Raw genomic sequence first — 26,371 nt, 5'->3', positions numbered from 1 at the left:
CTCCATCGAGCAGCTAGGCCCTAAATCGCCCACCCCCAACCTCGCTGGTGCCTTCCTTAGACTTAACGGCAAGCTTAGAGACCCCCAGCTGCTCCCCGTGCCGGAGGGGGCTGTTAGATCCCTCCCACAGGCAGGAAGAGGGGACGGGCGTGGCACAGGGAAGTTCTCGGGTTAGTCCCAGCCTCCGCCCAAAGAATCGGTCCCTAGTTAAAGAGTTGTTTGGGGGGAAGGAGCTAGCGCCTCTTGGCCTCTCAGAAGCGGTGGCTCTAGGGGAGGCGTCTGAGCTGGGTGTAGGATCCCTTGCGGCCCAGGGGGTGTCTATGGGGCAGAGTGGAACCTGCGCAAACCTTCCCCTGTGGCTGAGGGGCCCCCCAAGAGAGGCCGGGCAGCGCGGGGAGCGATGCAGCGTCGTTATTCCAAGTGTCTCTTCGTGCTACCTGCAGCTGTGCCATGGAGCGTAAATAAAATGTACAAAGGCCAAGGTTTTCACCAGACTAAAAAGTAAAACCAAAGCCGGGTCTCCGCCCCCCAATCCTAAGGGGGCTGAAAACAGAGGCTGCTGTTCACTCCCCCCCCCCGTTTCCCTCCTTCCCCCGGGGCCGATTTTGGATGCAGCTGGCCACCCGTGCGTTGGGTTTTTTAGCGAAGTCTGATCGGCCAGCCAGGCGCTTCTCCCCCGGCCCAAGGCGCAGCGGCCGGAGCAATGGGGAATTCGGTCACAACGCTGCACTTAAGTAAAGCTGGGGCCAGGGGCCGCGCTCTCCGTCCCAGCAGCAAAAGGGCTTTCGGCAGAGGGGAGCGTCTCTTGCGGCCCTGCAGGCCCCCTCGGGCGCGAGCCGGAACGCTGGCTGTCTCGTGCAATCCCGGCCCTTCAGGCAGCCAAGCTGGCCTGGCAGCAGCGCTGTAGGCGGGAGAAGGCAGCAGTCCGTGGCCAGGGAGGCTGACCGACCACAAGCCCTGCAGCATCAAAAGGCCCCAGGGCTGCTGCGTGCTGGACGGGTAATTAGAGAAGGTGCTTTTAGAGCGAAGGTCATTGAAACCTGGGGGGGACCCGCGTCCTCACTGGCGCGCTAGCCCTGGAAGTGCAGCGACAGCCGCTGCTCCACATGCCGGGCCGTGTGCCCACGCCGCAGGCAGGTCGCTGCTCCCTCCCCCGGGGCGGCTGAGCTGGGGGGGGCTTCGTCTGGGAGCCCTGGGGCAAGGCCCGGCTCCACCCCAGACCTCCTGGGGTGTCAGCTCCCAATCTAAGCAAAACGAGGAGCAGGCCCACCTCCCGAGGGGGGCCGCTCAGCCTCTGCCAGCAGTGGGAGCCAGGCCCCCGAGAGCGGCGCCGAACCAGGCCCAGCCAGGCAGCCCCGCAGCCCTTCGAATATTTATTCTATATACAAACACGTTTTGTACAGTAATTAAATAGAATGAACTTGTCACTCAGCAACTCTGATCTGGTTCCATCCTCCTGCTTCTCCGCTGCCGGGGGCTTGGAGACCCTTCACCCTGCCCGCGAGGAGCCCTGCGGCCTGGCCAGCCCAGCTGGGTGTAGCGGGGGGACCCACCCACGCGCAGGGCCCCACTGGCAGCCTCATGTCCTGCAGAACCAGGGGAGGGGGGGATGCGCAGAGGCCCAGGGCTGCCGTGGGTCACACCCCAGCCCCCCCGCAGGGCAGGGGCAGAAATCCCTGAGGGCAAGCGCTGTGCAGCTGGGAAGGACAGGCTGGCTGGCTGCTCCGCTCCTGGGCACAGGGATGGAGCTCAAGGGACAATTCCACAGCTTGCTCTGCCCCCCGCTAATCCAGCTGGGCCCATCCCCGCCCCCACAGGAGCCAGCGCAGGCTGGACAGCACGGCCGCACTGCGGGGGAGGGTGGTTTCTAATGCAGCCTAGGGAGCCAGCGGGCAGGCGAATGGCCGGTCGCTCGTCTGGACTCTGCTCTTTCTGCCCGGCCGGAGGGGGAGCCTTGAGCCAAGGTGCCTCCCTCCGTGACTCGGTCTTCTCCCCGCCCCTCGGGGGGAAGGGCCCAGCTCAGGGGGGGAAGGTGTCCCGCCTGGGACAAGGCACTGGACTAAACAAGCTAAGCCCACAAGCAGCAGCGGAGCCGTGGGGCCCCAGGGCTGCACCCGGGGGCCCCGAGTGACCGAGCTGCAGGCCCCCGCCCTGGCGCTAGCACCCAGCTAGCTTACCCACAGCCTGTGCACGACCCATGAAGTCTGGGTTCGGGGAGCCCCTGCTGAGAAGCCAGGGGGCAGGAAGAAAAAGCTCTGAGCAATCTCTTTCCGCGGGCTGGGAACGGAGGGGAGAGGGCAGCTCCAGGAGCCGAGGTGGTCAAACCCGCCCCTGCCAGCTGCAGCGAAATGGGGGGGGGGGGGGGCGGGAGTGGTCTAGTCTATCAGCTCTGACTGGCCCTCATTGACCTGTTAGCACAGGGACGCAGCCTCCCATTTCACCTCTTGCGGGACGGACAGGCTGGCCTCTAGGGAGGGGCGAGGGCAGCAGGAAGCTGCTAACCTCTCCCCCAGCCTTCCACGGTGAGGAAGTCCCCTCGGATCCCTTTCCCTAGCCGAGAGCCAGGCTCCCCGCTGCCGTTAGACTCTCCACCGGAGGCCGTAACGTCCCCCCTCCCCCGGCCCCGACAGATGCTCTGCAGCGACAGCGGGAAACTGGCCCGTGTCATCTCCCCCCTCAGTGCAGCCTGACTCGGGTTCTACCTCGGCAGCATCTCGCTCGCTCGCCTTGGCAACAGCCAGCGTTTCTCCTTCGTGAACAAGGGACTCGGGGCCCGGTGCGGAAGGGCAGCAGAGAGCAGGGAACCCCGGGGCGCACGCACTCAACTGGACCCTGCCAAAGCATCAAGCAGCAGCCACCCAAGCTCCTCCGCTGAAGGAAGCCCTGCCCCAGGCTCGCTGATTTCACTGCTCAGCTCTGCCCTGCCAGGGGCACCCCCGAGTGGACAAAACGCCTCCCGCTAGAGCTGCTGGGGGGGGGGTTAAACAAACCAGAGCCTTTCGTACAAATTGGGTCTAACGACAGGCCCCAGCAGCTGATGCAGAAGGGACCCCTGGGAGCGCCCCCCTTGAGAGCAGCACACCGGGGGGGAAGGGAGGGAGGAGGGACCACAGGACCGTGACCCCGGCAGCCCTGTTGTCTGCACATGGCTTTAGGAAGATGGGGGCCGGCGGCTCGTGTGCGGTGTAGAACGTCTCTGCAGCTCCTTGCAGGGAGACGCTGGGCACGAAGGGTTCCGGTCCGAGGGAGATACGGACCGCCTCTTCCCTGCCCTCCAGCTGCTCTGCCTCCACAACAGACTCCCGGGGCAGGGCCAGGGGAGAAACACGAAATCCAGGTGCCTTCTGGGCTGCAGGGACCAGGGAGAGGCCGGGCTCAGGGCAGGCTCCGGGACTCTGGTTCAGAGCAGGTCGGACTGTCCGCTGCTGCTGGGTGGGGGGCCGGCTCCCCCAGAGCACTATCCGGCCCCGGGTCTTGTGTGGGGGGCTGAGAGGTCTCTGCTAGGTCCCCATCTGCAGCAGTGTCCTTTTCGGCAGGCTCGGCTCGGCTGACCAACTCCCCCGCAGCCTCAGTCTGCTCGGGGAGGGAAGGCCGGGGGCCAGACACGCCATGCCCCAGCCCTGGGGAAAGGGGGGAGGCGGGCGGGTCTCTTGCCGTAACCACGGCTGCCGAGGAGACCTCAATAGTAACGGAGCCCATGGCAGACTCCGCACGCTCGCTGCTGACCCGAATGCGGGCTACCAAGCTCGAAGCAGCAGCGACAGCAACGTCCTGTGGGCTCCCAGGGCCCCCGGCTTCGTGCCCCACATTGGGCTCCAAGAGGGAGCTGCTCAGGTCAGAGAGAAACGAGGCTTCTGTAATGATGGCGGCCGTCTCCGCGACCCAGTTCAGATCCCTCCCTGCGGAAGAGGCTGTCGCCGCAGCTCTAGGATCCTCGCCGGGAGCCAGAGGGCCGGGGCTGCCGCCTTCCGCAGGGGGGCCAGGCGCCGGGTGGGGCCGCCGGCTGCCCGTGTCGGCGGGGGCGGCCGTGGTGTTGTTGTTCAGGTTGTCCTGCAGCGTGGTCTGGGCCCCCTGGCCCACCTGCTGGTTCTGCAGCAGCATCTCCTGGATGCGGATCTGCTGGAGGATGGCCGGCAGCTCGTAATGGTGGAAGAAGTAGATCATGCAATGCTGCGGAGCACAAAGGGGCGGGGTTACTGCTGCGCCCAGGCCGCAGCCCCGGGGGAGCCTGTCGAAAGGTCCCGTGGCAGGGGCGGGGCCGGGCTGCTCTGACCCGCAGCGGGACCGGAAACGCTCCGGATTTAGAGTCACACCTAGCGGCTTTGGGAAGGATTTCTCCCCCTCCCCTGGGGTCCCTGCAGGCCTCTAGCAGCAGCTCCTCACCATGCTGCAGGCATCACCTGCCCGGGGAGTCTGGCATCTGCCCCCCTGGCCATGGCCCTCAGAGCCCCCCCGAGGACACTGGGCCGCTTTCCAGGGGGAGTTGGACCAAGACGCCCTTCGGCCCCAAACTCACTCGAGAACCCCCGGTCATTGTAGGGGCCTGCCCCGGATTTGAGCCCACGCCCTGTGTCCTAGGGGCCTGGCGGTCTCATCCACCGGCTGGCCTCGTGTTTCTGGAAAGCGCATGGAGCTCTGGGGTCCGTGGAGATTTCTTGTGCCCATCTAGCAGCAGCCCCCCAAGCTGTGGGGTGTGGGCAAGAATGGCTTGTGGGGGAGGGAATGTGGCAGTGCCCAGGCCAGCGCCCACGGCGGAAGAAGGGAACCCCACGCCAGTCCCCAGTCTCATCTCTGCTCCTGAAGTGAGCAGGGAGTGACCCTCAAGTTTGGGGCCTGCTGGTCTACACTGGAGCCCAGCGGCTCCGGGGGAATTTCCTTTATTCCGTGTCCACAGTCAGGGCCATGCAAGTGGCGGATCGGTTTCTGACTGGGCCCTGTGTTTCTCTCCAGCTCCCTCCCACAGGCTGAATTAGCACCAAGCCCAAGTCTGGCTCAAGACACGGTTCCACCTACGGAGCGGGGAAGGGGCCACGGCTTACCTGGATGAAAAGCCACGAGGTGACCAGAGCCAGGCTGCTGTACTGCCCGTTAAAGCGATAGTGGTACGCATAGAAGGCAAAGTGGTACAAGTAGAAGAACCTGGAAAGGGGAGGGGCAAGACGACCCTGGACTCAGCTACAGAGAGAACAAAGGTACGGTTCCTCCTCCCCACCCACCCCAGCCGGGGAGGGAGAGGGAATTTCCCCTGCGCAGCGGTGAGATCTCGGGCAATGGCTCCCTTGACTCTGGACGCCCGTGTCCATCTAAACACAGAGCAGCACGAACAGCTGGGCAGGGTTTGAATCAGAGCGTGGGGGCGGGGGGAGAACTGGGGCCCAAAGAAGGGAAACAGAAGCCAACGTGGCCCGGAACGCCAGGGGGACAGACACTCTTACCTGAGCCAATGCCTCTTGCTGGTATTGGTGTGGCAACAGATGGCGTCATACTGGTCAGCCAGCCACACAATGAGGATGATGTAGAACGCAGTGGTGGTGTCATTGAAGAACTCGGACATTATGGCCTCCATGCCTGCCGGGCAAACCACCACCAGCATGTCAACTAGCTGTGGGGCCCGGGGAATCCCCGTGACCCGCTCTCCAAATCCGCCTGGGGCAAAGCCCTTCTAGCAAGGGGCCCGGTGGGGCATTTTCTGCATTGCAAAGCAAATGCCGCCAGGCCCAGAGGAGCTGGTGTCTAACAGGAAGCAGCACAAAGATCTCCTTGCTGGCCTGAGTCTTTCCCGACAGCCCAGGAGGCAGGCCAGGAAAGCTGCTCAGAGCTGGGCCTAACGCACACACAGGACGCAGAAGATCACCCCTCCCCCGGTGCAGAGCTCAGAGACTCATGCTAACCCCGACAGCTCGAACTGGAGTGGGCAGGTTTCCTTTGGAGACCAGGCCTTGGGAATGCCTTAAAACCGGGTCACTTCTCTGCATGGAGCGACTACTCCCAAGAGAGGGATCCGAGGGGAATCGTGTTCCACGGGCCCCAAAGCAACTTGCCGGGGTAGCTTCCTTTGGGGCCTGCTCAGGGTTTCCCTGACGCGAGGCGCAGACCCAGGTTCTTACCTACTAGAGCCAAAATGACAGTGAGCAAGGGAGCAGCAGGGAATGCAATGGTCATGTTCATTTCCAGCATCTGCAGGAGGTCCACTGCAAGGAGGAAAGCAAACCAGGAAGAGCTCGTGAAGCAGAGTAACACACCACAAAGCCTTGGGCCCTGGCGAGGGGCTGCACAGCTCTGAGGTCGGTGCAGGACACAGTGAGTACAGCTGCCGATATACCCAGGACCACGCCCGAGCAGGCTGCTGCTCTGAAACCCTGGCCCTGGCCAATGCCGACTGCTTCAGAGGAAGATGAATTCTCCCAGAAAGCACCAGGGCTGCACAATCGGGACAGGTTTTTTACAACCGGAGGCCTCAGGCCATGCCCTGAAGCCGGGGACTTGCCCGAAGTTGGCTGAATGCAAGAGGGGAAGTGGTCCCACAAGGGAAGTCAAAGAGCCTATCTTTCTGGGGGTTTACGGCTAAATTCAGGAAGAAGTGGCGGCGGAGGCAATGGAGTGGCGTTTATACTAGGACAGATCCTGTCACGAAGCAGCACATGCCACGTGGCCAACGCCGTGCTGGGTCAGTTCCCGCTACGAGTCACTTCTGGGAAACATGATTGTGTTTTCCCTGCTCTGGGACGACGGATGGATACAAAACCCACTGTCTCAAGTAGACTCAACTCCACAAAAGACAGTAAGGCCAGGCAGTGGCAGAAAAACACGATGCAAGCTATGTGGACTCCAGCTACGTAATTCACGCAGGTGTGCCTGCATACCTTGCATCCGTTTTCTGGGGAGGTTGATGGGAGAAACACTCCTGTTGACTTCCCTTAATCCTTGCATGTACTGCAGCTGAGGGGGCATGCTCAGCATTCGATTTAGCGGACTTCCCTAGACCTGCTAAATCCAACCCTGGAAGATCGATTGCCATAGTGGATCCTCCAGCAACTGGAGACAAGGCATAAGACCCTTCCCTGCCCTTCACCAGGGGAGGGCGTCATCCCCAAAGAAATGGCTCGGGGCAGGGAGGTTTAGAAGCACTTACCAATGAAGACAAAGATCTGGTGGTGAGAGTATCGCAACAGCATTGAGACTGACAGAGTCTGCAAACACAAAACAGACCAGGGTTAGAACGAGACTGCTCCAGGACGCTGGTCTTTCCTAGAGGGTCGTCCATGGGAACCTCCTCTGGGGGATTCTGCAGGCAGTGGTTCAGACTGGGCTCCAGAGGCCCCCGAGACACTGGTATAAAGGCTCAGCTGAACTGACTCAAAATCCCTCCTTGTAATCCAGTAACTGACGCGAGATTTTTACCAAGATGGCACAATCCCGCTGGAAGGATCTGAAGGGCTGGAAAACACGCAAGGGTCTGGAAACATCTAGCAAACCTCACATGGGGGTAGATGGAAGATGCTGTTTGGTCACTGGCATTCGCTGTCCTGGCCCTTGAGAAAGCAAGCGGGACTATGGGGGCTGAGCCAAGGTCTGTCTTGCTGGGATCCGCACTCTGAAGGGCAGAAGGAATTGAAGGCTAAGCCTCAGTCTGGAGGCAGGGAGTTCAGAACTTTGCCCACAGAGAGGTGATGGCTAGAGACCTGAGACAGACCATAGCGGGGTACAGAGGTGCACAGTTAACCCCCAAACTGTGACAGTCACGTGGGAGGCCCGTAGGCCTATGATCACATTAAATGACGTTAACATTTACGCTAACTAAGAATTTGCGGGCTTGTGTGGATTTTTCTTAGCACCTTAAAGCCCAAGACTGTGCTGCACATTTCATTGTTTTGAGTGGCAACTCTTTGGCACGTTACAAAGAGGAATGAAGCCGCACGCTGCTCCTGCGGAAGAGATGGCAAGTAGGCTAGCCGTAGGGGCGCAGTTCTGACTAGGGATGTTACATTGAATCAACTAATCGACTAGTCAATGGGTTTTCCATCGACTAGTCCATTAGTGAGTAAGTGAGGGAGCTGAAGCAGGGTTAGCTCCCAGCCCCAGGAGCTAACCCCACTGCGGCTCTGCCTTTCAATGTAGCAAGAGCCAACCAGCTCTTAATACACTGAAAAGGCTGAAGCACGGTGGGGGAACTCAGCGCGTGCCAGGTCAGCTGATTCCTGGCTTGTGCCAGGTTCCCCTGCTGCACTTCAGCCTTACATGTAAAAAGCAGGTGTCACCCCCCTGCTGCTCTTCTGATTTTTAAATGTATTAAGAGCCAGTAGGTACCTGTCTCCGGAGCCAGAGGTTGAGGGTTCAAGCCCTGCCCATAACCAATGTGGACCTGGCACCCTTGGAACAAAGGAGATACAGGGGGGAGCCCAGAATGTAGAGAGGTTGGAGGCTCCTCCAGTGGCGCAGTAGATAAGGTACCTGCCTCCAGAGTCAGAGGTTCAAGCCCCACCCCCAGTAGGCTCCCAATACATCCAAAAGGCCAAAGTGCAGTGGGAGGGGGCTCTTAAGAGCCACTCCCAGTCCCCACCACCTCCCTGGAGACAGCAGAGGGGGACCACCCCTAGCACCAGCCCCTGCTCCCCACCCCCACTGCCTCTGACAGAGGCAGCAAGGGGGGGAAGCAACTAGTCACCTATATCCCTAGTTCTGATAGGTTAAGTGATGACCAAAAATCAAAGCAAAATAATCAGTAGCAGAGTTGAGAACTGAACCCAAAATTCTGGCTCAGGCCTACACTCCTCCAGCCAGGCCATTCTGGTCACACAAGACTGATCTGTCTTCTGCTGAGAGATTTTTAAACACCCCTCTCACCAGCTGTTTGATTATTAATTTACATGGTCTTCCATGGGAAGAAAGAACAGGGCTCTAACTCAGTGCCTAGGGGTTTGGTGTCCAGGGTCCCTCAGCCTCCTTTGCTAACTGGTTTCATCTGGGTCAAGTTTGCATTTGCCAAAGATTTGAGATGCACTTATTCCACACGGTTCACTTGGCTTTAAAAGTAGCTGCGGAGTCTCGTGCGAATGCAGACTGAGTGCAAATACGATCCCAGGACCTGGCAAACCTTAGCCCAGCAACACTGAGCCAGTTCTACTCACAAATATGACCATGATGACAAAGGCTGCCAGATACGAGGTCCTGGCCATCCACATGCTGACAAAGCGATAGTGCTCCCCCGACACCACGTTGCGGAGGAAGCCTGGAAGGAACAGAGCAGCCCCATCTGATTAAACGGTAACGGCAGGCGGAGCGGTCAGCACTGCTGCGTTGGTCGTTCTCATTCGGCATCGGGCCAGAGAGTCTCTGTGGCCGTCACTTCGCTCTTCCTCGTATAATCTCCCCAGGCAGCCGGGGAACCGGTCTCGCTCCTAGTGAGTGCACTGGGGGGCCCCACCCTTCCCGCACCCACAGCGCCTGCTGCGACTCTTCCACCACAGAACGGTGCGCCCGGCCCCTTTACCTTTGTTCTCTTCGTTTTCGGCCAGCGCTTTCACGCTGGACATCAGAATGTCATCGTAACCCAGGAACTCGTCCAGCAGCAGGCGACTAAATCGGTCTCCAAAGCACTGGTCCCTGGTGGGATCTGCACAAAAGGCAACAGAGTCACTTGGTTTAACCAGAGGACAAGCCACAGCAGAAAACTCTCCCTGGGCCTGGATGTGAACAGTAGCACCAGAGGCGCTGCGGTGCAATGGGGGCAAGCAAACAGAGCTCGGTCCCCAGGCTTCGGCCAGCGGAGAGGCGCACGCGCCCCAGCGAGTCAGGTACTCGACTGCCTGCCCCTTTTAGCAGGACGCACGGCAGCACAGACATACTGACGGCTGCAGCGGGGTGCCAATAGCCGACGTGGAGAGAAGTTCTTCACGTGGCGGAAGAAATCAGGAAACGCGAGGACAGTGGGACAGACGGTTCCATTATTTGCAATGAAATCTGGAATGTAAGATCCTTTTATTTAAATACGAATCCAAGTGATTCAGCATTTGTGTAACTCCAGGCATTACTGAAAAAGCGTCACCATCACACCATAGAGGTGGCTGCAGTCATTAAACCTAGTGACATGGAAGTGCTCCCTAAAAGCAAGGGAGTTTGATACACACGTGTCACTGCTCCGAGTGTAGCTGACAGCCAGAGGTGCAATTGTTAGGGGGCACGTGGGGGGGCTTACGTACAGATCTGAAAGATCAGACCAAATAAAACCCCGCCTACCTTGGCACACAGACCCATGTGTTATGTGCCTGGTGAGCACTGCTTACTACTGCAGAACCACGCTGCTGCTTGCATTACTTGCATCTAATCGCCCGCATGCCGCACGTCTTGGCAGCTGCTTAATTAGGATTTTTTTGGCAAGAGCGTGTCAGTGGAAGAGAAGGCTGTCACGGGTACAGAGAGCATTCGCGGGAATGCCAACACTAGGGAAACACGCTCCACGTTCTGACAGGCATCGTTACAATACTGTAGCACAAGCGTAAGTAGCACTGACTGAGGGTGCAGGCTATTCCGTTTCTAGCCTCTCAAGTTCGTTGCTTTTCCTCCTTTACTGTCAAGTCAGATGAATTGGGCAGAGGTTAGATTTGCTTTCTTCCTTCCTGGGAGGGCCACTGCTCGAGACTAGAATGCTAGGGTTCAGATCCTGAAACAGACTGCTTAGATTCGGATACTGTAATGGATGCCTTGGCATCCCATTGTAACGACACTGCCTCTAGAACAGCCCTCTTCTGAACGAGGGCCCCTCTGCTGTTATAAAAGGGTCGTGTGTAACCACAGCTAAGGTCGACCTACGGGGGCATGACAAACGGGGACGTTGGCAAAGAGCATGCTGGCGTTTCGGAAGAGTCTTGTCAGCTAACGCAGGAGCCCTTGCCCACGTCCCTTACATACCTAGTGTCACCACCATGACTGGGATGCTGAGCCGCTGGCGCGTGCTCTGAGACAGGCGTAAGAACCCGTACTCCAAAGAATACTCCACAATGTACTCTTCTTGGGGCCACACTGCAAGAGAGGAAGGGAAAGGAGTCTCAACAGCCGGGTTTGCCAACTGCCCTGGATATGACCCACTTTACCCACATCTGCCAAGGAACAAGCACAAGTAGGGCTGTGAGTCTGCTCTGCTTCTCTGTGAAGGGCTTTAAGAGCAATGAACTGAAAATACTATAGAACGGCACAAGTACTAGTAAAAAATCACGCTATAGTCTGGAACGCCAGTTTCCAAAGCAACCGGCTTGTAACTTCAGCTACAGACAAGGAGCAGACAAACTTTGCAAAAAGATTCCCCAGCAGAGACCTCACTCACTTAAACAGTTAACTGGTTGCCCTAACGTTTAACCGGTTAACCAACTAACTGGGAATTTACATCCTGAGGAGAAAAGCTCTTCCACGTACAAACAAGTCTGCCTACAGAATTGCCTTCTACAGATAAAGCAACAGAGTTTCAAGAACTGACTGGTAAGAGTTGTAAAGGTTTCCTATCACGAATAAGGCTGGGTCCAGGGGATGCCTGGGCCCTGGAACAGAACTGATGCTGGCAGAGAACAATCGGTGTTATTGTGAGCAGCATAATTCACAATGGCAGACATCTGCTGTGACTTACAGGTTGGATTCAGAATGCCTGTGCTCCTGGTACTGTGCCTGCAGGCCCGAAAGCCACCCGCCCAACCAACCGCCAATCTTGCTCTGTCCTCAAGTGACCTCTCTACGCAGGCCCTCTTTAGTGGTTTTCCTAGCAGACTGCTAACATAAAGCCATGATTACAACAGGCCTAAGAGAGCTTCCGGCCAGAAAATACAGATTTGCCTGGCCCTGTGAAGTACCCCTTGGGTTTAAGTGGTGCGTGTCAGGTGCTATACCATTATTTTAACAGAACATCTGTGTCACAAACAGGTCACTCGGATGTTCCCAGCCATCAGAGCAGTCAATAGAAGTGGCTCTAGCAGTATCCTGCATTCTAGAACTAAATGACTCCACTCCAGAGAGCAGATAAATAGATCAATTTGTAAGATGATTTTTTGGCAAAAAAATTAAGCACCCTTGTTAAGACTGTACCCTTTAAAACCAGTTAAATCAATGAATACAAAGAAATTTACACATCTCTGGAAAAGTTTGATCAAATCACCACAATACCAGGGTGTTTTGGTGGGAATCTTCCACTCCTCACCCTCATTACTTGGACATTAGCCAATAATGAGTCCCAGACAAAGCCAGTAGCTGCTGCACATCATATACATGCTGAAACCAGAAGTCATGCTGGTGCAAGTAGCAGAGCAGAAGAGCTGATCTCACGGTGATACGAAAGCAATTAAAATTCTTCCCTTTCCCACTCAGTCCCCGACACCTCCAAACGCAGCAAAACAGGAAATCAGCAGCACGGTTGTGATCAGGCTTTGACATTTCACACGGCAGCGTATGTGTAAAGAATGACAGACACCCGTGCGCAGGCGCCAAGGAACCTGTGGCAGAGATTTTGGCACTTTGTGTTCTGCACACTTTGGGAATGCTACAAGGATAGTCCCATCCCCACTTCACTCTGACTAAGGATGTGGATGGTTAGCAGGTGAGGCTCAACTATTTCGGTTAACCAGAAGGGGCTGGAGCAGTTCTCTGTGGACGGGGAGCTGCTCCAGCCATGCAGGGCGCCCCCATAGGCAGCAGTGCTCCGGCCAGTCAGCCAAAGCAGCGCCTGTATGTGGCAGGCCCAGCCTGGCCCTTCCACCATAGGCAGGGGCTGCTGCGGCCAGCCAGCAAGGACAAGCTGCCACATCTGCTTGCCCCAATGGTTAATTTAGCACATTACGTCTCATGAACTCATGCAAACCCAAAGCAACTCAACAGCATGCGCCAACTTGACCATTTAAGTTCAACATCAGAAATACGTATTATAGAACCAAAAAAGCGTAACTGTTTTGTTCAAAACTGTCGTCTTCGAAGTAGATTTTCCTCCTTTGAAGCTGCCCTCAATCTCACAGCCGCAGCCAGGCCTGCTGTTCTAACCATCGCCAACTAACTTCTCTAGAGTCAGAACATCTCAGAACAGCAGTGGCTGCTGCTGTTTCCACGAGTGCCAAAAGTCAGAAGCAGGAGCAATTAGGGAGTTTTAAAAAGCCTTTTGGCATCATTTGATTATGCCTGTAACGACTGCCTGCTTCAAAGGGCGTCTGAAGTAGACACGGTCTGCTGTGACAGCCTGAAGACAGGAATAATCCTGTACTGAAGAGCAGCCAATCAGTTCAGACAGGGTCACTGCATTCCTTCCTTCCTTCCGGAGCCAGACCAAGAGTCTAGCTCCCCATGATTAAAATATCTTAAATGCAATTTACAGCCAGATGTAAAATGCAACTTCCTTTCCCAAGTTACTGGAAACAATATTTGAGAGAAATGTCAACATATTCGCACCTCCCTGCTCCTTCACTGGTTACATTTCACTCAGAAGGAAGTGATGACAACAGACTGGTCAGTTTCACTTCTTCCTTTTCACTGATAGCACAATTGCTACTGGTTTACGAGCACAGAGAGTTCACATCCCATCACAAGAACGGCTTTCATTTAGATCACGAAAACATCAATAGCAACTTATTTTAATGGATCTTGCACAAAGATTAAACGCTGGGAACTAAACGATGCCCCTTTAATTAGGGGAAATGAAGAGAAAATGACTCCTATTTACATTTCCACAAACTCTTCTGACAAGAAGCACTTGGCTATTACACTAAAAACGTGGACAGCACCACTTATTAATTTCTCTCTCCTCTCATCAGATCATTTTTACTGAAGACTTACAAAAGCAGAAGACCACAGTGTACATTAGAGATAAGGGGGAGTTTTGCACAGGCCTTCAATGATGGCTTTGCACTCAAAATACCCCTCTATAATAGGAATTAAATATATATTATTGTCTAAGTCTTACGCAGTATAATGACCCCCTAATCACCAAATGAAGTTCAGGACTAAATCAGTCCTGGACCAGCATCAAAGAAAATACTCTAAGATCAAGGAAACAGTGAGTATTTTAATGATAGAACTCACAATCCTCCATAGCTAGAAATAATGCTTTAGATTGTAAGAAAGCAAAGAATCCCAGTTTCCCAATTAAATAAAATATCCATTTCAGCAAACGAGACACTAACTAATAAGTCATTCCAGTTATGATCCTACCTCAACTCATACGTGATTTTAACAACTACCTAGGGCAGTCAGGCGCCAAACCATTATACCATACGTATGCCTTGAATCTCAGTTTAATAAAAAGCCATTGACTCTTTCTAAAAGTTGTAGGATATTAGTTGCTAAAAGTCACACTGCCATTGAAGAAAGAAAAAAAAGCACCACAGTATTCTGAATGGCGTGATTCTAATGTCTCCAAATCATACAAGCTGCCGCGTTAAACACCTGTGGATCAATGCAAATGCTTTCAGACCATTTAACTATTCCAAGACCTGGTCCTGGACCACGGATCGGAAAATCCTTCAATCCCTGCTAGATGTATTATAAAGTTGGATTTACTCATCCCCTCCCCTGGAATTTCTTGCATCTCCCCTGGAGGATAAAAAAGACAACACAGTTGGGCAGGTGAATTAGGGGGAAGGGTGAAGGAGGGATTGGTTCACATTCTTTTGGCCCATCTGGCATTGGCCACTGTCAGACACGATACCAGGCCATATCGCCTATATTGTCTGTTAAAGCACCACAAGAATGGTTCTACTCGATCAGCATGGCCTGCTACGGCCACGCATTACGGACCACAAGAGGCTTCTGCAGACTTCACTGCTCAAGCCCTGCTCCCTCCCGCGCCTCCCCACCCAAAACAGAAGTTCTGCAGCACTGGAGTGATTATTTGTCCATTTCACCTCATTGGAAAGCCAGAGGGACATCTATTAAACAGGGACGGTTGTTATGCAAGTGCCTGGAGAAGCCAAGAGGAGTGAAAGATGTGCAGGGAGGAGATACAGGTGAAAGGGGAGAGGGAACATGGATACCAGTGTAAGTTGTCTTTACCTGCTCTGGCTAGCATCTCAAACTCGGACACAGTCTCGCTCAGAGGCTGCATACCTTTAGTGGTCGCCTCGCTAAACGAGAACTCCTGGCTTTCGTTCTGGGTCACCTGCGTCAGCGCCTCAACGCTGCTTCCCCGGGACGGCTTGAGAAACACCTTGGGCTCAATGTCCAGCTGAAACTGTTGGGAAAGCAATGGAACGAATGAGTCGCCTTAGTGCTTGTTTCCATTCTGGGCTTCCAGGCCCCTCCCAGTCCAGCTCACGAATGCAACGTGGAAACAGGAGACGGCAAGACCGACACGAGCCCCAACCTTTGCAAATGTTCAGTCACGTCTGAAAGCAATCCGGGCTTTGGGCTGACAGGGACTGGTGGAAGCATGGGGGGAAAATACGTTGTCTGAAGCTGGCCGCAGGACTCTTGGGGGACTATGCCAGCCTGGCACGTTCAGGGCAATTACTTTCTTACGTACCACTGAGTCCCTGTAGGCAGCAAGGACAGAACGAGCTGGATGATGTTGACATCCTGCTCTTACAGACAAACAAGCTGCTGCGGTGTTATTAGGGCAGCACAAATCATTGCTTATCAGGTTTCTGAGCCCAAGGTGGCCGCACCAATAAACTAGAAAGCAGACGAGAAAAATTCCACGGCGACGGGCCCTCCAGATTACAGATTTGAATAGCTAGGAGGGCACGGGGGGTGAGGTTACACAGACTGTGTTTAGTTACTAGCACTCAGGTACGTGGGCCAGCTATGTGGTGCGAGAGCCAAACGCTAAACTGGAGAAATGCCATGAACTGCACAGGCCTGGAAGCAATACGTGTATCAATACAACTATGGCGGCAGCACCATCATCCACCACTCCAGGTTTATTTTAACACTCCAAGTCCCTTCAAAGGGGTTTCCTATTTTTAATCTGTATCCACCAGAGGAAATATTTCTCACCTCCCTTTAAAGCTATTTTTCTCCCACAAAGCTAGCCCTAGCCTGGAAAGGCCAAAATTTAGTCCTGGGCTAACACCAGCTTGCCTGTGCCTAAAAACGTCAGATTTCCAGCATGGTGTGTTGTAGCACAGCAGACAGAACGCCAGAGCTTTCTACTTCTGGGAAGGGGACATGCAAGCTGGCGAGCTGACCCCTCAGCCGGAGAAGGGGAAGTCGCGTTGCATGCGATGGCACAGCTCCAGCTCTCACCACCTCCCAAACCTGTCTCACTGCCCTACAGCCTCTTCTCCCAGGCCTTTCACAAACCTCCCCTGAGGCTTCCTCACAGCCCACTCCTGTAGGTGTCACCCGCTCAGGGCTTCTGGAACAAAGCTGCCTAGTGCCAGTTCCCTGACGTAGAGTATCTCCTCTCTGGTCCCGCTCCCCGGTCACATGACTAGGAATGGGCATGTGACCTATATACATCTCCCCAATTTCGGGCCCAAGACCCATTCCCCTGTTAGAAGATTTCCCATACCCCTCTTTAGCTCTAAAAGAGACGGAGGGTTCGGACTTGAAAGCAGAGGCATTTAGGGACAGAAAGGCGGTTTTGGATGTGGCATTTTCCATGTATTGGTTTTAATTTCTTTTTCCTTCTGGGCCCTACACTCGTGGCATGTGGCATCACCCAGCTTCCCAGGCAGGGAGACAAGAAAGAGTCCCAATGGCAAGACTTAAAGGAATTAAAGCATCCTAAGAATAGCATCTCTACACAGGACACGGGGGAATACGGGATGGCACGGTGTGAGGGCTTAGATCACATTACCCCGGCACACGACTGCCAATGGTGTGCTGGAAGGGGGTGGCACTTACTCCAAACAAGTGTGCACATCACTCCACAGTAAGGGAGGACCCAAGGAGCGGCAAGTGCTATTGCAAATGCTCAGGAAAACTTAGAACACCCGTGTCTGAGTCACGCTGCCCAACAGCCCAGCCCCAGGAAAGACGAAGAGCACTGCCCGCATGGTCGGTGTCTAAACAACCTCCCCCGGCCTACCAGGTGCAACGCACGCTTTAGTGCAATTTCAGAAGTCCTGCAACAGAGGGGCTGTTTGGGAGGGGCCGTCAGGTCTGGGAAAGCACAACCCCCCTGCTGGGTCACAGATGGATTTACTGGCCTCGGCGTGTGTCGCAAGGCCACACTATTTACACAAGTTTCTGCTTGAGGTAGCATCGGGAGAGGCCAGATGTTTTGTAAATGAAGTGATGAGGAGGGACACGACAGGGCAGGGCACAGGAATATTTCACTGGCACCAAGCCAACTGAAAGTTGTTCCCACACTCCCGGCGAGACGACATCCCCAGGGAGCGCCTGGCTAAGCTTTACCTTGACAGAGCTGTTCTCAAACATCTCCACGGTCATCTCCTCCTCCTCTTCCTCCTCCTCCTCGCGCAGGGGCTCAATTACCATGCCCGGGAATTTCTCCGCCTCACAGAACTGCAGGAAGATGGGGGCTCGGCTGGAGTTGCGTTGTATTTCCACCCGCAAGATGCCCTCGCGTGGCCACTTGTCCCGCACGTGCTCCAGGCAGTTAATGGGTGAGCGGGAGAAGGCGATGTGAATGTAAGCGAGGATGAACAGCACGAAGAGAGCCTGAAACAGCAGAAAACAAGGGAGAGGCCATGAGTATGGGCTGGTTCTTTTTAAATCTGCTCTTTTCACAGACTCACACGCTTTACAGAGATTCCTTGCTAACCAGTGAGATTCCTGGATGGGCCAACAGACACAGAAAGAGCCAAGATCTTTACAGTCTATTCACAACTAAGCTTGTTGGCACCAGTTCATCTCTTCAGCCAGAGAAGGCAGCTCAAGGGAGTATTTTGCCATTAACCTGCACAAGTATTTCTCATCACACAACTATTCACCACACCTTATAAAGCTGAAGCCTATCTGTTGAGAGTGGCCATTCAGAGGCTTCATTATACCTCTCACAGGAGTAGAAGTTTGCCCTGGTGTCCTGGACCAAAGCTTCCCTATTCACACACCTGCCAAGCCCGGTGCTATACGCCCTGGGATTGCCACCGCAGAAGCAGCTATATTTCACGAGCCTTGTGTGTATACTGTTTGGGCATGCTGACATGCTACCGAGATCTAAAATGTTACAAAACCAAGCCAGATTCCGACCCCAAAGAGCAGCATTTTACGTTTGTTTTGCACAGGTGTAAATGCCTGTGCAAGGCAGCAGGGACATGGAGAACGAGGTGCGCATCTCTCCTGACTAGGAAGCAGCTACTACGAGCTACTGAGTTGGCATGAATGGCTCCCAGAGAGTGGGCTGTAAGAGCCATCCGAGATGGCAGCAGAGACCAGCTTCAGATAAATAATTTGCCCTAGATACCTCTAGGAAGCACAACGTCTAACAGCTAGGACAGCCCAATTCTACGTCTACCAAATAATTCACGGACAAGTGTAAATTCCAGGTTTCCCCCAGAGTAACCCATCTTTCCAAAACAGACACTGCCTTTTGACCTTTGGGTCTCCTCACCCCCAGTGCTCTTTTCATATGCTTGTTTGTTGGCAAACAGGGCATCCCATTTTCCTAGGTTTCCACTCTGACCCAGAAACTCGTTTCCAGGGGAGGGGGAATACATGGTACGAATCCACTTGGCCAGACTCTTCCTGGAAGTGTAACTTGAGTAATGGAGTCACATGTATTTACTCCCAGGCCTTTAGAATTCAGCTGAACATTGACAAGGTCCTTGCTTAAGTTGGTGCCAACACACAACCTTTGCTCAGCAGATACCACGAGTCAGGAGAAAGCCACGGGAAATGTTTTAAAGGAACAGAGTCAGACAGTTTTAGGTCTGACTTTGAACACTTTCACTAAACTTTTCTCTTAGTTCTTAAAAATGTCCAAGGACAGAGTTTGACAAGGGCAGATAGGGACAGGTGTATTTTTTTTTACTTAAATCTTTAATCTACTAATGATCCATTCACAGAAAAGTCCCCAAATTTACCAGAGTCAACACACTGCACTAATGGTGTATGTTTCACTATGAAACTCTCTTTTGTGAGTGCTAAAGCCTGCACGCTTTCATTACTCCACACAAGGCAATGAAGAATGGGGTGGTATCCCGAAATCGATCAAACCCTGGCAAATGCGACAGCAAGCCAAGTACAGCTCCCAGAATATGCAAACCTTCCCAGTTACAACCAGCCTGTCTCTTGGGAGAACTCCCCTGCTGTCTCTTGCATTTATAGGATGAGCTGAAGGTTTGTATTCAGGCTTCCTGACAGATTATCTTTAGTGCTTGACTGTGGTGCCAGTGCTTAGCTTGCTGTTCAGTTGTGTAAGGGAGCTAAAGGAGCTTCAATAGTAGAAGGCACTACATTTTTTGATATCTAGATCAGACAGTAATCAGCACTGCAAGGCCAAAAAGCGTTCCAAAAAAAATGAGCCAGACCTGCCTAAAACCATAAGATTTGTTAAAAGAATGCGTTGACTCTTGTTTATCTCCTGGGCTTTGAGCCTATCAGGTGCAACTCCGGATCTATTTCCAAGCTTTTTCTCTGCAACAGAGAGAGCTAATATCTGATCCAGCATTAAAAACAGTGTCTGTAAATGCATCCACACCCAGCCCCGAAGCTGTTCCTTATGTCTGTCCATGACTTGTAGTTTACTATTGGGACCATCTTAAACAATGAAGGCAGAAGGCAAACAATGGAGTCCATTCTTCAGGCACTTCTTCTGTCCTACCCCATTAGATTGTAGTTTGGAGCCACCAGGACATTCAAGAGGGAGTGGGGTTCAAATTAAAGCAGGCAACACAAAACAGCTACTATACTGAAAACCCGTGTTCCCATTGGGAACAGTCCTGGGACTTGAAAGGTGTGGGAGGTGTACTCATTTCGGGAAAACTGCCAGCTTAATGAGTGTTTCATTTTCATCTGGCTCCCTGCAGCTAGCTGCTCCAGTTCCAATCACTACAACTTTGTTGTTTCCTTTTGAAGGTTCCTACAGATCCAAACACAGGCCAACTGAGAAGCTGACAGACAGATTCACTCTGATGATGTTTGTACAACTGATGCAAAACCAGGGAGACGAGATATCCAGAAGAGGCACTAAACATACCACCCCCTTCAGGAAAGTTCCCCCACTATTCTAATTGCAGTTCAAAGTATCTGGAGGAAACTAGCTGTGATTTTGGGCTAGGTATGATACACTCTGACAAGCCAGTAACAAGGTGGACCTGGAGATTCCCTTCTAGGACCTTGGATCATCATTGGAGAGCTAAGGGGAGAGGGCAGAAATGCAGGATTTAAACAACTTTCTAAGAAAATTTTCAAGATCTTGAGGCGAAACACAGTGAGACCTTCCCCTCCAAAACAGATAGTTGTGTGGATAAGAAACATTAGCTGCAGTTACACTAGTTAGTCTGAAGTGTCATATTTCAGATCTTTGTACAATTGCCTTGAGGTTTTTTGTGAACTTGAATATTGTGTCTTGTTCTTTTCTTTTTAAATCTCACATTTGCCATTAAGTAGGAAAGTATATTTCACAACCCCCCCCCCTTTTTTTACACTGTTGGCCATATCAAACAAATATAGGTGTATCAGTGCTCTGGTTTATATAAAAAACTTGAAATTGTAACGTTAATTTTAATAACTGACTTTAATGGGACCAGGATTTGGCCCAAAATGCTGGCTGTATATTTCTTATTTCCCGGACCTATGACACCAGCGAGAGCATTGCAGACATAGGATCTCATTTCAGCCTTCGAAAACCTCTGGTGTCATGAGGACTGCATGTTGGATTTTCATGCAGGGTTTTTTAACCCCATATAAGATCTACATGAAAAGGCAGGATTGCTTCAGACCTCAGCTTCTATAACAAACTGGATGCTTCCTGTTAGGCTACAAGCTACGGGTAATGATACAGTCTCACTAATCCAACATGTCCAACTCAAGATTAAGAGGAAAGGGAGGGGCCACTTTTGCTTTGTCCACACACAGAGATTTTAAAATTTTATACAAGGCCTGCTAATTAAGTGACAGCTTAAACTTTAGACAGTATTTCCAGATCGGCCATTCTCTTTTCAGGGAATTCTCTCTCTTTAGAAAGCCAATAGATTGTCTTTAGTAAGTTGAGGCCAAGGCTGGCAAAGTTCACTTAAAACAAGCATTCCGCTGATTTGTTAGAAGATTAACTGAACAAACAGGAAAGGCAACTTGAGCTCAGGTAGGAAATGTTAGAAATAGCCAAGAGGCCTACATACAGGCAATGTCTGTGCTATGGGAACCATACCAGCCTCGCCTCAAAGCCAGCACTACACTGGTTATGTTGAGGAGTTTCCAGTTTAGTTTAGAAACCCACTTCCCTGAGTGACAGGAGATCAACAGAAGCATCTTGCACTGAACTAGCTGCATCTACTCTAGCGTGGAGTCACCATAACTATGTCATGCAGGGGTGTGCCAACCTAAATTTTAAGTACAGACCAGGCTCTGCTCGGGTGGAAAGTAACATCAGACAGGAAAGAGACAGTACTAACTGAAGAATAAAACTGTAAACTTTCTAGAGCACAGCTTCTCTCTTTTCTAAATTGGTTCAACACCATGCATGAATGATGGGAACCCAATCCCAATGAGGCCTTTGGGCACAAACATAACTAGTAGCAAGAGGGAAAAAAAAACAGTAAAGAAAGCACACAACAACAACAACAACAACAACATCATCATCTAGCCACAAGATTTGCTCAGACCTTTCAGTTTACGCCCAAAGCTCTGACACCAACACTGGCGGGAAGCACACAGTGTGTCTACTGATGGAAAGCGTAAATCAAATACAGGCAGTCTCCAGGTTACGTACAAGATAGGGACTGTAGGTTTGTTCTTAAGTTGAATTTGTATGTAAGTCGGAACAGGCGTCCAGATTCAGCCGCTGCTGAAACTGACCAGCGGCTGACTACAGGAAGCCCGAGGCAGAGTTGCTCTGCCCCCAGCTTCCTGGAATCAGCCGCTGATCAGTTTCAACAGCGGCTGAATTGGGGACGCCTGGGACAGAGCAGCTGGGGTGCTGCTGGGTTGGTCCAGTAGCGCCGAGGAGCAGCGCTGCAGGAGCAACCCGGCAGCGCCCCAGCTGCTCTACCCCAGGCGTCGGCAGCGAGAAAAGCCTGGTCTGCTCTGCACTAGCTGCGCTCCCCCCCCCCCCCGAGCAGACCAGGGAGACACGGGTGGCAGGACCACCGAGACACGCCATGGTCCCGCCCGCATCCTCCACGCCTTTGCTCCGCGTCTCCCTGGTCTGCTGGGGGGAGCTCCGCGGCTTTGCTCCGCGTCTCCCTGGTCTGCTGGGGGGGGGGTTTCCCCCCCCAGCAGACCAGGGAGACACGGAGCAGCTTTTCTCACCCTGGAGGACGCGGGCGGCGGGACCGCAGCGCATCTGGGCGTCCCGCCGCTCGCATCCTCCGGGGTGAGAAAAGCCCCATTCGTAACTGCGGATCCGACATAAGTCGGATCCGCGTAACTCGGGGACTGCCTGTACACAAGTCCCTACTAACACTACAGATCAAATTCCCAAAACACAGATAAACTCTTCCCAAATCCAGTAGTCAGCCATCAGACTGGAAGATTGAAGCCATGCTGAAAACCCCAAAAGACCAAACTCAATCATTTTGACAGAGAAACTGAAAGACACAATTCTCTCTTAACTACACAAAATACTTCCTCAAACAATTAGGAATAATGAATGCTTCCCATGAAAGCACAAGAAAGACTGCACAATTTTCTGAGTAGTAAGAGGCCCAAATAGCTTCAAGATGGGCATATCAGAACAGGGGGGCAATAGCACTGAACTCTGTTACTCTCATACCACCAATCCTGCAGTTAGATCCTCAGTTAGATTTTGCATGAGCTAAAATCATGTGGAAACAAAGTGATTCAAAAGGAGTCAAAGCAGCCTTCTTTGGGCCACCTCCCTAGATAGTCTACTCTACAGCCTTCTGTAATCAGTTCCAACTTAATAGAAAACATGGCCCCTGCTCTCCCCCAAACCCCTTAGACAGCCAGCATCAGACAGGAACTCAGACCTTGATGAGAGACAGGAACCCCAGCTGGATCCTAAAATGATCCATGGTCCCCATATGAACACCATGGACTTTGAACACCCTATCAATGGAGTCCAGACACCAGGGCTATGTCTACACTGTGGACACTCTCTTGCGCAAGAAAGCGCCGATGGCCATTTTAGCCAAACTGTCTTTTCCGAAACCACGTTGAAAACACCAAATCATTTTCTATTGGCCACACAGCCATCAGATGGTGGTGTGCACTCGCCTATCAGTCTAGGTTGGACTAGAACCTGTGACTTTAGATAGGAAAATTTCGGAAATGCTATTACAGCTAATGTGTAAAATAAAAATTCACGTGGTACACAAGTTAAGAGGAAAGGATCTGTACATCTGGGTGTCATGCTTGGATTATCTAAGGTTAAACGTTTTGTTTAAGGCACATGGAACATACCATACGTAATCAGCATTAACTCAAAGGTAGGTACAAAGAGTTGTCCTGTGGCACCAGAGACTAACAAAAATATACATACAGGTTGGACCTCCCTGGTCCAGCACCCTCAGGATCTGACCAGTCCTGGATGAGGGAATTTGCCGGACAACGGGAGGTTACCTGACACCAGCCCCTCAGCCCACTGTCCCTCCCTGCTGCTGGCAACTTTGGCCCAGCCGGGCTGCCTTCTGGCCAGTCCCAGCTCCGCTGCCAGCTGGGCAGCACGATGTCTAACTGGGATGCTGCAGGCCCAATCCCCCGCTGGGTGGCACGTGGCTCCAGCCACGCTGCCTCTGCCAGGCTGTGCCAAGGCCCCAGCCTAGATTCCCCTCCCGTGTTGCTGCAGCCCCAGCCTTGCTGTCGGGCAGTAGGCAGCCCTGATTGTGCTCTGCTGTTGCTGCTCAGGCTGCTGCGGCATAGCTGCTGCTAGACTCACCAGGCTGCACCACTTTCCCAGCTGCTGGCCCTCCTGCTCTGGGGCTCTCTCATGCTGAATCACAGATGTTGCCAGACCAGAGAGACCCGAATTTGGGAGGTTCAACCTGTAGGATCATGAGCTTTCATGGGCAAAACCCATCTCTTCAGATGGGCTGGAAATGTAGGTGTGTAGGTTTAGCAGTACAGTTCTAAGGTAGCAGTGAATAAGTCTTTGGATACATCTCCCAAGGGAAGTTTCACATACTTAGTCATGGAAAACAGATCTATTAATGGTTGGAGATTGTTCCTACACCACTGCCAAGCCCAGAGACTATCTACCTACCCCAACCTGGAGCCATGCACCCAGTTACAGTATATAATGGTTCAACAGAAAAATACACCAGCCTGATGGGAAAGTCTCTCTGGCCAGTGTAGGTGGGGTGAGGTGACTGATCCTAGGGTAGCAGCCAATCTCTCCTGTGGGTTAACAGCTGTTTGGAAGCAACTCAGGCTTGACTGAGCTGTACAAGGGGGTGAAGACTGATGTAGAAAGTAGAGATGTAATAGTATAGTTGATTAACCCATAAGCAAACGCTCACAGGTTAATGCTACAGACTACATGCATTTCCCTCCCCTCCCTGCCAGTAATTTTTGTTAGTAGCCCGGCCAGCAGCCTGGCTCAGTCCTGGCTTGTGCTGGGTCCAGGATCTCCCCCACTGTGGCTCTTGACTTAAAGTATATTAGGAGCCAGGTGGGCAGGCAGCTCCGCTCAATTCCAGCTTGTGCTGACCCCATTCCCGAGAAGCCTCCTGCAACCCTGAGCGGCTGCATCTCCAGAGGCAACAGAGTGGGGTGAGAGGAAGCCGGTCCACAGGAGGAGCTGGTTTTTAAGTTGGCTCCTCTGGCAGACCAGCTCCCATCTGGCACCCTGCGCTGCTGCCTCTGATAGAGAGACAGCAGCGCAGGGTGACAGGGGACTCCCCGGGAGTGGGGCCAGAGCACATGGGCTGCCACTCTCAGGGACTATAGAATAGTCGACTAACTGATAAACTGTGAGGTTAATCGACTATTCATCCTTAGTGGAACGTGCCCCCAGTTCACACACACGTGGCCCTGCCCCTCACCTTGAGGAGGACAAAGAACTCGAAGATGCGGCGGAAGGAGGGTGGGAAGAGGCGGGCGTAGGTGACAGCCATCTTGAAGAAGAGGGCATGGAAGAGGCGGTCGCGCACGTTGATCAGGGGGTTCTGGTTGAGGTTGGGGTTCCGCACCCCCCGGTTGTTCCCCGCGGCAGCCCCACCGGCCCCGTTGTTGTTCACCGGGTGCTGGTGCTGGTTTGCATTGGGCTGGTTCTCCGACATCCTGGCCCTGTGGGGCGGGGGCACCCGGCCGTTTCGGGAGCGCGGGGATCACAGGCCTGTCACCAAGGTGAGGGGGAGGCTCGGACTCCTTTTGGGGGGGGGGGGGGAAGCAGCTGGGGGAGGGGTGCTGTTCCAGACCAAATCTGACAGAACCAGCCCGGGGGGGGAGGGGGGAGTAGTTCAGCCCCCCCTTCACACAGGACAGAGGGAACCGCTGCGAGGGGAGCCCGCGGGTGGGGGGGTCACACGGGGGGAGCTCAGGGGTGACCCTGGGGGCAGAGGGACACGGGGGGGGAAGAGTAATGCGGGGGGGGGGGGCCCCGGGTGTGATACTCGGGGGGGCCTCTGGGGGCGGGGGGGGTCACGCTGGGGGGGGTTGGGGGGTCACGCGGGGGGGCCCTGGGGGGGTCACGCGGGGGGGGCGCGGGGGGGCCCTGGGGGGTCACGCGGGGGGGCCCTGGGGGCGGGGGGGTCACGCGGGGGAGCCCGGGGGGTCACGCGGGGGGTCACGCGGGGGGGGGGCACTCGGGGGGGTCACGCGGGGGGGGGCCACGCGGGGGGGCCCTGAGGGCGGGGGGGTCACGCGGGGGGGTCACGCGCGGCGGCGGGGCCGCGGCAGGCCCGGGCGGGGACGCGGCTCCTGGGCCGGCCCCGCGGCCATGGGGGCCCCGCTCCGCCTCCCTCCGCCGCGTCTCACGACCCGGCCCGCGCCGCCGCCATCTTCCGCCTCCTGCTGCCCCGGCCCGGAGGCTGCACCGCGCCAACGAGCGCGCGCCGGCCCGAGAGCGGCAGCTGCGCAGGGGACGCCGGGACGGTGGCGGGCCAGAGGGGCCGGGCCTACGTTTTAGCCTTATTTGCATATTCGACTAAGGCGCGCCCTCTGGTTCCCGGCATGCGCCGCGAAAGAAGCCTGGTCAGAAAATAAAAAGGAAATTAAAAGCGTTAAAACGGAGGAACAGTGAAAAAAATCCACCGAGAGGATCAGGATCCGCGTGTTTCGTTCACTAGTGACTGAGGCACCCCAGCGCGGACACGAGGCAAATCACCCTAACGGAGAAATATTTCACTTCTGGAGGTTTAAATAGCTCCGGGGTTTCACT

The 26,371-nt window shown here is 53.9% G+C and overlaps 1 protein-coding gene across 2 annotated transcripts; it reads right to left on the bottom strand.

Annotated features, from left to right (window-relative positions):
• Positions 1-837: 837 nt before the first annotated feature.
• On the bottom strand, positions 838-25,392 carry TMEM259 (transmembrane protein 259). Of its 2 annotated transcripts, none has more exons than XM_075902635.2 (11): positions 25,035-25,392; positions 17,323-17,589; positions 15,016-15,193; positions 10,909-11,019; positions 9,491-9,613; positions 9,129-9,229; positions 7,133-7,190; positions 6,108-6,191; positions 5,436-5,568; positions 5,040-5,139; positions 838-4,170 (listed from the first exon to the last, which is right to left on the bottom strand). In XM_075902635.2, the coding sequence occupies exons 1-11, from the start codon at positions 25,269-25,271 to the stop codon at positions 3,376-3,378; spliced, it is 2,187 nt and encodes a 728-aa protein (XP_075758750.1). In that variant the 5' UTR covers positions 25,272-25,392; the 3' UTR covers positions 838-3,375. The 2 variants fall into 2 exon arrangements, with proteins under 2 accessions (XP_075758750.1, XP_075758751.1); XM_075902636.2 differs by having other exon boundaries at positions 15,070-15,193.
• Positions 25,393-26,371: the final 979 nt, after the last annotated feature.

This window comes from Pelodiscus sinensis, chromosome 32, assembly GCF_052426305.1.
Source record: "Pelodiscus sinensis isolate ZL-2025 chromosome 32, ASM5242630v1, whole genome shotgun sequence".
NCBI lineage: Eukaryota > Metazoa > Chordata > Testudines > Trionychidae > Pelodiscus > Pelodiscus sinensis.
Note: the sequence above shows the minus strand (reverse complement) of the source record. Positions and strands in the feature narration are given on the sequence as shown.

What these genes read in the sequence shown, in the direction of transcription:
- TMEM259 (XM_075902635.2), bottom strand. Translation starts at nt 25,271, where the DNA reads ATGTCGGAGAACCAGCCCAATGCAAACCAGCACCAGCACCCGGTGAAC. An exon ending in CGAAAACGAAGAGAACAAAG is followed by an intron (nt 9,230 to 9,490) that starts GTAAAGGGGCCG and finishes TGTTCCTTCCAG; the next exon opens with GCTTCCTCCGCAACGTGGTG. An exon ending in CCTCGTGGCTTTTCATCCAG is followed by an intron (nt 4,171 to 5,039) that starts GTAAGCCGTGGC and finishes TGTGCTCCGCAG; the next exon opens with CATTGCATGATCTACTTCTT.